The 14,161-nt window shown below is 41.6% G+C and overlaps 1 protein-coding gene across 1 annotated transcript in view; it reads left to right on the top strand.

Annotated features, from left to right (window-relative positions):
• Positions 1–14,161, top strand: part of FAF1 (Fas associated factor 1) — a 354,542-nt gene that overhangs the window by 319,713 nt on the left and 20,668 nt on the right. The window contains exon 18 of the mRNA XM_079776926.1: positions 5,579–5,791. Coding sequence (XP_079633052.1) covers positions 5,579–5,791 — 213 coding nt within the window. The remainder of the gene's footprint in view (positions 1–5,578; positions 5,792–14,161) is intronic.

Raw genomic sequence — 14,161 nt, 5'->3', positions numbered from 1 at the left:
TTCCTGCCTGACAAATACTCCCATTCTTCCTGGATATTGTCTCACCCAAAAAATACAGAGATTCTGTTGTCAGCCTTTTCTTTTTTTAGCTTTTTAAAAAATCTTTATTGTTGAGAGTATTACAGATGTCCTTTTTTTATTCCCCCTTTGCTCCCCTCCACCCAGTTCCCACCCTGCCCCAGACCTTCACCGCTCTATTGTTGTCTGTGTCCATAGATAATGCATATATGCATGTAAGATCTTTTGGTTAATCCCTTCCCACGCCCCCTCCTTCCCTCTGAGATATTTTATTCATCAGTTTACTTTGTTCATTAGATTTTGTGTTTGTTTATTTTCATTTTTAGATTCACTTGTTGATAGATATGTATTTATTGCCATTTTATTGTTCATATTTTTTCTTCTCCTCCTTCTCCTCCTCCTCCTCCTCCAACTCCTTCTCCTCCTTCTCCTCCTCCTCCTCCTCCAACTCCTTCTCCTCCTTCTCCTCCTCCTCCTCCTCCAACTCCTTCTCCTCCTTCTCCTCCTCCTCCTCCTCCTCCTCCTCCTTCTCCTCCTCCTCCTCCTCCTCCTCCTCCTCCTCCTCCTCCTCCTCCCTTCAACATTTCATCTAATACTGGTTTGGTGATGATTGAACTCCTTTAGCTTTTTCTTGTCTGTGAAGCTCTTTATCTGACGTTCAATTCTAAATGATAGTTTTGCTGGGTAGAGTAATCTGTAGATCCTTGCTATTCATCACTTGGAGTATTTCTTACCACTCCCTTCTGGCCTGCAAAGTTTCTGTTGAGAAATCAGCTGACAGTTGTATGGGTGCTCCCTTGTAGGTAACTAACTGCTTTTCTCTTGATGATTTTAAGATTCTCTCTTTGTCTTTAACCTTTGTATTTTAACTAGAGGCCCAGTGCACAAAATTCTTACACGGGGGTGGGGGTCCCCCTCAGCCCAGCCTGCAACGATGACACCAGCATCCTGCACCCCAGCCTCTGGCCAGAGGCCCTCCCTCCACATGGCCAGGACGCGGTACACTGGGCTTGTCGCTGGGGGTGACTGTGAGCCCAACGTCCCGCGCCCTGGTCTCTGGCCAGAGGCCCCTCCTTCTGCGCCCCGGCCTCTGGCCAGAGGCCCATCCCTCCGCGCAGCCAGGGAGCAGGACGCTGTGCTCGCGGTCGCTGGGGCAACGCCACCAGCGCACGCACCACCCCCCTCCCCCCCACAGTGGGTGCCTCCATCTTTGTCGTGGAGTGGTGGTTAATTTGCATATTACTCTTTTATTAGATAGGATTATGTGTCTTGATGTGGGCCTTTTTGGGTAGGTCTTGTTTGGGACTCTATTTAGTTGTAATTTAGTTGTAATTTTGTGGGAAGCAGCGAGTACAAGAGTTTACCTATGCCACCATCTTGGTTCTCTCTCTATTTTCAGCCTTTTCACCAGGCTTCACTTTACCCACCAAAAGACAGTGAGTTACTTCTGCAACCTCTTGTACTGGGCTCCTAAATATGGGAAATCCATTTAGCTTGACTGATTTTTTTTTACCCCTATGTCCATGTCTTCTCCATAACAATATAGATAATTTTTCATTCACTCACTTTTCAATTCTTTTAATACTTAGTATGTGCCCAAAATCTCTTAGGAGATAGGGAGACAGACATGGGTCCTCCCATCCATGAGTTCATAGTCTTGCAAAAATAGAATTACAATACCACATGTAATGTTATTACAGAGGTCTGCCTTAGTGCAGTGAAAACAAAGAGAAGGGGTGTTAAATGACTTCCTATGGCAGCTTCACAGAAAATAACTTTTTTGTAGACGTGAGATTAATAGCAAGATTCACTTATGAAAAGAGGAAGTCATCTAACAAGTGATGGGAAGCCTGGAGAGCCCTAACTGGAACTGAGGAAAACTCCACTAGTCATCATTCTCAGTCAGAGAATGTCACCTCCTACTTACTCAACTAATGTTATTTGAACAAGAACTTTGCTGAGCACTGAAGGATAAACAAAGGAAAATAAAACATTTTCTGCCTGCCAGAAGAGATTACATCTTGTAGAGAAGATGCAAAATGTCTACAAGTAATAGGAAGTCAAGGAAAAATGTGCAAAATAATATGAAAAGTAAAAGCGAAATACTTAAGGAGTTTAAGGGCAAAGTAAAAATCAGTTACAGCTTTGAGAATCAGACAACATATCAGAAGAAGTGATATTTGAGTCCAATGTTCAAATATGTATAATATTTTACTGTTTGGAAATCAAAGTTTACTCGTGTTTAAACACTTATTGAGTGCCTATCATATATGTACAGGACACTATGCCTGACAAACCCCAGTCTCGCTACACTGAGGGCTCTCAGTTATGAGGGTAGAAAATACTTTGCTGAGTATCATCTGTATCTCAAGTGTTCTGCTAGCTGCTTTATATTGCTTACTCATTGACCGTTAAAACAAGCTACAAGGCTAGGGATTTCTCTACAAGTGAGAAAAACTGGAGCTCATTGAGAAGTCACACATAGCCAGCACACAATAAGTGCCTAGCATCAAACCTCAAATCATTGTTCCCTACTTTAAATCAGAACTTAATGTGATATTTCCTGGTTTCTCCTCCTGTTCTCCCTTAATCCACCTGTCTGCTTGCTTTCTGTTTTGACATTTCCATGCACAATATAACAACAGATGCTACATTATTACCTGAACCCAACCAATTATATTTCAGAACAATAAACAACAGTAGCTCATTACCCCATTCATTGTACAGACAATGTCTGCTCCTCAATGTACCTAGTCTCCAAGGCTTTTACCCAGAATGAAAACTGGCCTCAGATATCCCACACCATGGATTCAGTGTGGGAAACAATGAAGAGATATTAGATAAAAGTCAGCAATCTTGAGATCTAAATACCCAAGTTTTACTGGCAAGAAAGAACAAAAAACTCTATCAGTAGCTCAGTTTGAAATCTATTGGCTAAAAGCAAAGGCCTCATATAAGTAAACATTGTTGAAAAACAGTGATATAAAGGACACTGCCCTAGCCAGTTTGGCTCAGTGGTTGAGCATTGGCCCATGGACTGAAAGGTCACGGGTTCAATTCCAGTCAAGAGTACATACCTCGGTTGTAGGCTCATTCCCCAGCCCTGGTCTGGGCGCATGCAGGAGGCAACCAATCAGTGTGTCTCTCTTACATCAATGTGTCCCTCTGTCTCCACTCCCCCTTCCACTCGCTCTCTCAAAAAAAAAAAAAAGAAAAGAAAAGAAAGAAATCAATGGAAACAATAGCCTTGGGTGAGGATTAACAAAAACAAAAAAGACACCTATACTTGAATAGCAGCCTTAGTAAACATCATTGTTCAACTTCAATTTGGTTTGCTCAACAAGTATAATTTTTATCTGCATTTTATGTCTGTAAGAAAACAAGGAAACGTGCTATAAGTTGAAAATATGAACCGATCTTGGACTTCAGTTAATGGTTGCTTGGGGTTGCACTAGTTAAAAAGTCCTACTCTCTCAGTTTTTATATGGAGAAGTTGATACTCAGAAATGAAGACATAAGAAATATAATCTAGCCCTGGCCAGTGTGGCTCAGTTAGTTGGGCATCATTCCGTGCACCAGGAGGTTGCCAGTTCAATTCCTAGTCAGAGTGCATACCTGGGTTCTGGAACAGGCAGGAGGCAGCTGATCGATGTATGGATCTCACATTGATGTTTCTCTCTCTTTCCCTCTCCCTTTTGCCCCCCCTCTCTCTAAAACTCAATAAAAAATCTTAATAAAAAAAAAAAGACCATATAACTAGAATTTAATTTTTATATACATAGCATCATATATTCACTGGGTTATTAATATATGACAGCATTACTAGAGTAGTTTAATACTTGAAACTATTCAGCTGAAACTCATTGCTGACTCAGGACATCAATCCTATGTAATAAAACCCTAATATGCAAATTGACCAAATAGTGGAACGGCTATGACTGGCACTGACCACCAGGGGGTTAATTGCCTCCCATTTGCACACTGACTGGGAATAGAACCTGCAACCTAGGTATGTGCCCTGAGCGGAATTGAACTTGCAATCTTTTGGTGTATGGGACGATGTTCTACTAACTATCCACCCGGCCAGGGCCCATTCCATTTTAATGTTAATATATCCAATATTCTACAAACTTTTAAGTCATTTCTACATAGGAAATGTATATATTTCAAATGTGAATAGTTGTGTGTAGGTGTGTTTTGTAAATGCTTTTAATAGCCTTAATTTTTATCCTAGAAAGGAAGCAACTGGGTTATATAATACCTCTTTCCTCAATCTCAAATACCCTAACCCTTCAGTAAAAAGAAAAAAAATTTAAATTACCTTTTTTTTCTATGGAATTATTTATCACTTTAATAATTTGTGTCATCCTGGCCGGTGTTGTTCAGTGGTTGGAGCGTCAGCACACATACTCAAGGCTCATGAGTTTGATTCCCGGTCAAGGGCACATACCTGGGTTGTAGGTTCTCTCCAGCCAGGTCAGGGTGCATACAGGAGGCAATATGTCTCTCTCACATTGATGTTTCTTTCTCTCTCCCTCTCTCTCCCTCTCTTCCTCTCTCTTCCTTTCCCTCACTCCTTCTCTTCCACTCCCTCTTAAAATTAATGGAAAAAATATCCTTGGATGAGGATTAATAAAAAATAATAAAACAAGTTGGAATTTATTTTAATTAATTGCCCCTTAGGCTAATACAGTGAGTTTTAATCAGTGTGCTGCAAGAATTCTTAAAACATGCAGTACCTGACTATTTAGTCTGGGGCACTGACCACTTTTCCCTTAGATTGTCAAATAGAAAAATGACAACAGTCAACACAACAATAGCCATCCAGTGTGAATGCCCTGGCTTGAACCATAAATATATTGGTCATATGAGTTACATCTTATTGATCACATCTCATAATAATGTTGCATCTGATTGCTTAATTCTTAGTGCCAGAAATCCTTATATATAATTATAGGCACCTGATTTTTCTTTAAAAATCACTTTGGCCCTAGCAGATTTGGCTCAGTGGATAGAGCACCGACCTGCAGACTGAAGGGTTCCAGGTTCAATTCCAGTCAAGGGCACATGCCTGAGTTGCAGGCTCGATCCTCAGTAGGGGGTGTGCAGGAGACAGCTGATCAATGATTCTCTCTCATCGTTGATGTTTCTATCTTGCTCTCCCTCTCCCTTTTCTCTGAAATCAATAAAAATATATTTTTTGAAAAATCACTTTGGAGCAAAAAGTTAGGTAATTACTTTTTTTTTTTTTTTTGGTAAACCAGTCAAAATTATACCTTTTTTTTTGTCAGATCAGTAAAACAATATACTTTTTGGTGTGCCACAGAATTTTAGTAGTTGATGTGTGCCGTGAGATGAAAAAGTTTGAAAATCCCTGGGCTAATATTAAGAAAATGAAAAACACATGAGTCTGTTGTTCAAGCGTTAGGCTTGGTTAATAAATGGGAAATAACTTTTTGATGAGTTTCTAGAAAGCAGCAGCTTTTTTTTTTAATCTCTCCCCCACTCCCCACAGTCTCACCCATTACATAGTTTAACACCTGGTTCTTGCTCTCCTTAGGCCATTCGGCTCTCCTTAGAGCAGGCCCTGCCTCCAGAGCCAAAAGAAGATGCTGAGCCCGTGAGCAAACTGCGGATCCGTACCCCCAGTGGAGAGTTCCTCGAGAGGCGTTTTCTGGCCAGCAATAAGCTCCAGATTGTCTTTGATTTTGTAACTTCCAAAGGATTTCCATGGAATGAGTTCAAGTTACTGAGTACCTTTCCTAGGAGAGACGTAAGTTCCTATGCCTTTCTTGGGAAGTGTGTCCAGATGGGAGATGTCCCATCGTTAGGGCTGGATAAAGTAGTCCAAGCAAAGTCCAATGGTACAGCTTTTGGGGAAGGTATGGCCTCTGAGGGTAGCAGACATGTGCCCAAAAGCCTATGCTAGAATTTAGGTACTAGTTGTGGGGTTTTTTCCTAGCTATTTCCCCTGTTCCAGCATTCATACAGGCTTTCCCAAGATCTCATCTCTCTAAACCTCAGAATAGATCTGAAAATTGTGTGCTTAAAAGCCTAACAGAGTTAGATCAGGGTCAATGGTTATAGGTTTAATAAGAATGAGTCATGTTAAAACAAGAGTATTTTGTGATTTGATAGTTCTTATTAGCCTGGGAAGTCAAGGAGGGTAACGTATATTCACTGTGTATCTGCATTTCAGCAAAATTCTTAATAGTCTCTGATAGTATTCTGAGGCAAAGTAGAGAGATAAATCTACAGTTAGGTGGATTCATTGCTGATTAAACAGTGGTGACCACAAAGTGTTGACTAAGAGACTGCCCTCTCCCTGGAGGGAACCAAGAAGTTTTATATTTAACCCTTTATCACTCACCGTGCTTACTAGCAACTTACATGAAGACTGTCAGATTTTTGGATTATGGAAAAGAAGATTCAAGAAAACCTTGAAATACTAAAACAATAGACAAAAATGAACCTGGAGAAATATTACAGAAATGTAGAGAGATTTATGCATTAAATTTAGAAAATCAATTGCTCAAGTTTGGAATGGAAATATCATGCTTTAGCAGAGATTATGGTTGACTTAAGCTGACTATATATATATATATATATATATATATATATATATATATATATCATACCTAATAAAATGGTAATATGCAAATTACCATCACTCCGCTACTCTCACGATTGGGCCAGCGGGAGACACAGGGGGCGGGACTTGGGGTGGCTGGGGTAGTGATTGGGCCGGCAGGACACTGAGCTCGCGTTGCCAGCGGCGGCGGGAGCTCAGCGTCTGCGCCATGGCTGTGCTGCAGCACAGACGGGCCTCTGGGGCAGCGAGCCAGCGTTTTGGAGGTTTGGAGGTGGTGCAGGTGGGCGGGTGGTGTGGCTCCCGGGTGGGCGGCGTGGCTCCCGGGGGAGGAGTCTGGCGGCAGTTGGGCCGCAGGAGCGCGCGGCGGTGTCCTGGTGTCCCGGTGTCCGCAGAGGACGCGGGTTTCCACGAAGGCAGAGGAGGCGGCAGCGGCCCCAGCATTCCTGGGTGGGAGGCAAAGGCAAGACCCCGGCCTGGGCTCCGGACGCAGGAAAACCATGCCCCCGCCCCGCCTCGCCCTAGGGGCCCAGGGACTTCGGAGCTGCCGGCCACACCGGGTCCCGACCAGCGGACAGACAGCCTACACGTGCATGATTAAATCATGCACTGGGCCTCTAGTATATATATAAAAGGCTAAGTGTCCGTCCATCCTACCAGTAACTATGACACACACTGACCACCAGGGGGCAGGCGCTCAACACAGGAGCTGCCATGGCACGCACTGGCCATTTAAAAATAAATGGCACCATGGAACTGGCACTGACAAACCAACACTCGGCTTCCCCCAAGTGGGACACGGGCCCCACCACAACCCCAGAGCCACACCCCACCCCACCAAATCGCAGCCAATGCTGCCAAGACCCCATGGCGCAAAATTCGGCCCACAGCCCAGCCCGGAAACAGTCGCTGTGGGTGCCAGGTAATGACATCACGTAGCTACGCCCGGCTTCCTCTCCCTAGCTACTAGCCTCCTTGGAGTTTCTTCAGCCCAGGAACCAACTTGCTTTATAGCCAGGTGCAAACATTTTACAGTTTAACCAAATGTCTGTGAAGAGTTTTCCCGTGCCTCATCACATTTGATCCTCACAGAAGTCCTGGAGTAGGTAGATAGGAGACTCAGTAGAATCCTATTTTCTTTTCATTAGCAAGATGCGAATGGTGATATTAAAATATTTCTTCTAATTAAATTCCCTTCAATGTGCACGAATCCATGCACTGGGACACTAGTACATCAATAATGTGTTTTGGCTGCCAACAAAAAGCTAGCTATAATTTTGGAGATGTAATCTTATAATTCCAACAAAAAGGTCACTTAATGGTCCTGTTCAGCTCTATTCTAAGATAAACTACCTCTGAAAGAGTCCTTCTATGCTGAAGCATGAAAAAACAGGAGCATATCTAGAGCAGGGCTGATAGGAAGGTAAGGGAATAGAAATTATATCGTTTGAGGAACATTTCCTCTAGGGAAGGAAAAGGCATGGGAGATGTGGTTGTGGTCTTCAGCCATTGAAGGCCTGCCATGAAAAAAGGGATTTGACTTCGAGGCTCCAAGGACAGAAGTGGGACCAAATCAGTTAAAAGTTACAGGAGGCAAGAAAGTGCCCTGTAAGAAAGTATTTTCTAACAGAGGAATATCTTGTTTTGTAAGGTAGTGATTTTTCTGCCATTGGATATAACTCAACACTAGTGATCCCTTTTCAGCAATAATGAATATATATTGGAGCAGGATTCATTCTTGGTGTTCCTACTTTATATGGACTAGCTTACCTTTAAGCTGCATAGTAAATCTTGATATTCTTTGATTCTATTATCATCAAGTAATATGAGGTTTAGTAACCTGGACTTTATCTAACACACAAAAACAAAGAATTTGATTAACATTCATCTTAGTCCCTCACATTGGCTGTCAGATTTGCAGGATAGAGACAGAAGCCAGTGGTTGTTTAGCTCCACCATTCATTCTCAAATGCCCTAAGTAGAATGAGGATCCTGCCACTTGTGTCTAAATCACGGAGACTAGATGGACCCCAAGTGCTGGCCTCTCTCTCACTAGCTCTACCTATTGCTCCAAACTCTTCCTCCTTATTCATATATTGTACATGCACAAACATTCCCAAGGGAACACATGTGCACATGCTGTGTGAACCACATGTCCAAATACCTTAAATTCTGTCAGTGTAGTTAAACTCTAAATGTGTGAAGCTTGGAAAAGAACCACTGTTAAGGGGTTCAAAATTAGCCTTAAGTTTTACATCTCACCTTGGAGAACTTACAAAACTTAGGAGCTAAATTAGTTCTTCCCAACCCTTGTTTTCTTTTGTTTTTAATTGAGGTACAATTGACATATAACTTTATATTAGTTACAGGTGTACAGCATAATGATTTGATATTTGTGTACATTGCAAAATGATCACCACAACAAGTCTAGTTAACATCCATCACCATACAGTTACTAAACTTTTTTTTCTCATGATGAGAACTTTAAGATCCCAGCCCTTAGATATTTTCACTCCTCTTCTGGGTCTCATCTGTAAAATGGAAGTGCTAGAAAAGATGGAGTCCAAGAACCTTCTGACTCCTAAAGTTAAACTTCCTTTCAAATTAATTTTTAAAACTGACTATTGAGGGTAGGGTAAGGGAAGCAGTCTCTTAAAAGGATCTGTGTTTATTATGATCAGTGTTAATGACATCTTCCCACAGGGTAAAAATGTGGACTGTGGGAAGTAGGGGAACTGTGAAGTGAAATGTAGAGGATTGTTGGGCCTGCTACCTGCTTGCCTTGAACTCTACAGACCAAGAATGAGGTCTCTTTAGGGCAGACTGTTAAGTGTCAATAGAGGATCAGTCACATAGTCTTAGAGAAACTTTACTCTTGATTTAGATCTCAATCATGCATGCATTATTTTACACTGTTTTTAACAGTCTCATCTCCCATTATTCCTTTCCCACCTGACCCCATTTCTACCTCCATCCCAAGGGCAACCTCCATCCTCATCCCAAGGGCAGTTTAGATTAAGTTTACCCCAGTTGCCCAGAGAAAAAGTCTAAGCAAAGTTTTCTTCTTATATGAGAAATCCAGAGCTTCCCAGTATACAGCACGGGTCCATTTTATGGTTTTTGGTCAACCTGAAATTACCCGCTACCCAGTGGGGTTTTTTTAATCCCACTCTGATCATTCCCTTTCTTACTTAAAAAATTTGGTAGCTCCCTACTCCCCTAGATAAATATAGACACCTTAGAATGTTTTCAAAAATTCTCACAATCTGGTTCATACCTACCTCTCCCACCTTAAACCCTACCTCTCATTACTTACTTCCATTAACAGGAGATAAGAGATTGCTCACTATTCACTAAAGACACAAGAGACTCTCATGCTTCTGTTCTTTCTTTCTTGGATATCCACCCTTCCCACTTTTGCTGGCCTGTTGGAACTCATTTTTTTAATGTGCAGCTGAAATGTCATCCTCTCTGGGAAGCCCTCCCTTTCTCCCAAGCTCCTCACTATGTACCCATTGCTGTTTGTACATTCTCTCTTGTAGTACTTGTCCTATTTTTCTGTAATTATTTAGAGAGACTGTCCATATCATCTTCATATCTATCCCCCCTGGTCCTACATGGTGCCTCACCCATAAACATTCAGTTACTGTTGTTGAATGTTAATGACTTCAGGTCTGATCCTAAATCTCTGATTCCAGGGTGAACTAGAGAGGTTGTTTTGAATACGAAGAGATGCCCTAGGCCCACCCAGATTCCAGACCCAGACCTAAACCCATAAAGCCCACCCAAGACTCATTAGACCTCCTAGAGCCAGGGGTGGGGTGAGAGTTAATGGCCCTTCATCCTTCTCTGAATGCTTTTTCAAGTCAAATGACTAGTGTTTTTGCAAGGCTATTCTGTAACAGCCATCTGTGTCTGCAAGGATTAGGATCTAATTTGTAAAAGTCATCTTAAATTACCACCAAACTAAAGACTGTTAAAAAGCACATCTTAAGACCTCACCTCTTTAATAACAAATAACATAAGACTTAGCTCTAGGAGTCTTATTGTGTCCTCAGCCTTTTCTCCATAAAGCAGAGCCTGGCTTCTCACCAAAGGACTTGCTAAATGCTCTTCTGCGCCTCCACCCCCAACCAGAACAACAGTTTGTGCTAAGATTTCCCAGCTGTCCAACTACTTACTAAACTGAGCACTGGGAACAAGCAACATAGCCTATGGCAGACACAGGCCTTCCCTAGAAAAACTGATTGTCAGGATGCTGGGAACATTGAGCTGTTTGTTTGTTTTTGTTATTTTCTCCATTTTGCTAATAACAGTTACCAAGAGAAGTGTAGCATTCACTTCTAGAGTCTGGTCATTCAGCTCTACCTCTTGGATATGTTAGAGCCATGTGAACATCAGTGGCCTATTGCCTTCCTCAGGCATTTATAAGGAAGCAGCTGAGTCCTAAACACTGAGGAATGGCACTGACCCCACTACGCACCATGCCTAGGAGCCAGAGTAAGAGGCCCCTGCTGGCCCCCCAATTGCCCTCTAGACCAGGGATCCTCAAACTTTTTAAACAGGGGGCCAGTTCACTGTCCCTCAGACCGTTGGAGGGCCGGACTATAGTTTTAAAAAAACTGTGAACAAATTCCTATGCACACTGCACATATCTTATTTTGAAGTAAAAAAACAAGACGGCAAAAACACCCACATGTGGCCCGCGGGCTGTAGTTTGAGGACGCCTGCTCTAGACCTACAGTGGTCCGGGGCCATTCAGTGTGGGGTTGTCAGTATCCCCCAACCAACTCCTTCTTTCCCACCCCTCCCCTTCTTTCCAATCCTGTTTTATACTTTTTATACTCTTCTTCATTCCACTCTTTCCTCCTCATTTTTCTATCCCACGATTCTTTCCCTCCCTGCCTTCTCTGTTTATTTTTCTTTCCTCTATTCGTATCTGTCACTCAGAGATGCCCCACCTACGTGGAAAGTGAGGTCTTCGTGTATAAAATGCAGATACATGGGAAAGGAGGATGGTGATGGCAGATTGCTTTGGGACTGTGGCCTGTGCACCTTGTGACCCATGTAATTACACAGCCCCTGTTCTTGTCTCAAAAACATTTCTTCCTCCAGATCTACTAGTATAGCTATGAACCCAAGTAGAAAAACATACACTCAGAAATGTGGTACCAGACATTGTAGGTGTATTCTAAAACAAAAAACTGAATGTACTGGTATTTATTTTTTCACAAGCTTTCTAAGGAAACTATAACACATAAGTGTTTTTTTTCTCCCTCTCAGGAGAGTAAATATAAATAAGCTTCTAGCAGGGTTTTCACAGAGTAGACCCTCAGTAAGGACTGTTTAAATGAAGTGGGGGAAAGCCTTACAAACTTATGGTATACATCTGCCTTTATTACGCTAAGCACGAACCTCAACATGGGGAACACGTGCTGACAATCGTGACATGGTTCTTACCCTTGTAGAACTTATAGTCTGTATCTGAAGGTACCGCGGATGACATTTTACTTCACCGATAATACAAGGATATTTTACTTGCCACCATAGAATATATAAGTAGTTTAATTTACATTTCATTCATGTATTTGTTCTTTCATATATAGCAAGGTATTTGCTGAGTAACCACTCTGCCAGCCTCCATACCAGACACTAATGATAAAGAAATAAAAGAAATTGTTACTGACCTTGAAGAGTTCACACTCTGGTTAAAAAACACATCTAAAATAAACGCATTACAAATTGTACTCAGAAGAATAGGTAATTTCAGCCTGCAGTGATAAGGGAAGGCATTATAAAGGAAATGAAGCCTTGCACAGAGAGATGGTGATTAGGTGGAAACACAAACGCATAGTTAAAAGTTTGCTCTGGCCAGTGTGACTCGGTTGGTTGAGCAGTGTCCCAAGCACCGAAAGGTTGCCAGTTAGGTTTGGTGATTCCCTAGCAAAATTTACAGTATTCGACATATAGCAATACTCACAGCTCCGATTTTATTACAGCAAAAGGATACAACGCAAAATTAGCACAGAGAAAAGGCACATGAGGTAAAGACCAGGGGAAACCAGGCACAAGCTTCCAAGAGTCCTTTCCCAGTGGAATCACACAGGATGAGCTTAATTCCCCCAGCAATGATTTGAGACAATACGTGAAATATTGCCAAGCAAGGAAACTTATTAGGGACTCGGTACCCAAGATTTTTATTGGAAGCTGATCTTGTAGGTATCCTTTGCCTGGCACATACCAAAATTCCAGAATCCCAGAAGGAAAGCAGATGTTAAGCATAAACTATAAGTAAATACTTTAAAAACAAAAAGGACATGAAATGTAAATGAAAATCAGTTTAGGCTTAGTGAGCCACTCTTATCAGTTCTGGGAATGGTGGGACCCCTCCCCACCCCAAACTCAAGTTCACAAATGCCAGCCAAGGACCAACAAGCAAGCCTTTCAAAAGAATAGCTGTTAGGCATACTATGTTGACACATATAGTTTTATTTTTTAAGATATTCACATCTCAGATTCACTTCTGGGATTTACTACTGGATATGTAAGTGGAACTCCGTAAACTGGGAAACTTCTAAGCATTTGATTTTGCCTCTCACCTTGGCTCGTAACAAAAGTTAGTCCTGTAATGAAAGGTAAATGTAGCTTCAGAAAAATATTAATAAGCACCCATTAACCCTGTATTCTCAAAGGAGACTTTCAAGAGATCCTGAGGGAAACACAATCCCTGGATATGGCCATCTCTTAGTTTCTAGAGTGCCAACATCTTCTATGTAAATTTGCCCCAAATCTGCTTTGGTCTGCTCAGATTTCCTGCAGTTGTCCTTGAGACTACAGCCACTTTTCCTCACAGAGGGACAATACTTTCTTAGCCTGGCTACTCAAAATAAAGGGGAAGTTGTTGGTATTTATTTTTCCTTGCTTGTCTTAAGCAAATATAAATCAATACTATAAGAATGATTTATTTAACACTACCTACTCGTTTCAATCACATTTCATAGGCATTGTAGCCTGAAACAATAGCATACATAGGCTGTGGAATCCAATGGACCTGGCTTTGAATTCTGGATCAGCTCTTCATAGAGTGATCTTAGAGAAATTACTTAATCTCTCGGTAAAATGAAAGTAACAATACCTACTTCAAAGGCTTGTGAACATTAAATGAAAGAATGAATGTAAAATGTTTAATACATACAGCAGTTAGCACAGTAAGAATTTAATAATTGTAACTGGTATGATGGTAATGGTGATTATTTCTCTCCCCATCCCCACTTCCTCCTTCCTATCCTGTTTTGTTTTGTTTGGTTTGGTTTTAAGAGGACAAAGAAGTCAAATATTAACTGTTTAGAAGCTACCAGCTTTCAAGTAAGGATATCAAACAGTGTGCCTTACATGCCTGAAAACAAAAAGGTTCAGAGTGGTTTGCAACTAGAAATATTTAAAGTTTTTTTAGCAACTTGGAAGTCAGTAAAGCTTCACAGAAGAAACAGAGTTTGAACTATTTTTTTAAAGTAATAGTGAAAAACTACTCGGCAATAAAAAGGAATGAACTCA

Source organism: Cnephaeus nilssonii (assembly GCF_951640355.1).
Source record: "Cnephaeus nilssonii genome assembly, chromosome: 7".
NCBI classification, from domain to species: Eukaryota; Metazoa; Chordata; class Mammalia; order Chiroptera; family Vespertilionidae; genus Cnephaeus; species Cnephaeus nilssonii.
The sequence above is the reverse complement of the archived record's forward strand: the minus strand, read 5'-3'. Positions and strand labels throughout refer to the sequence as shown.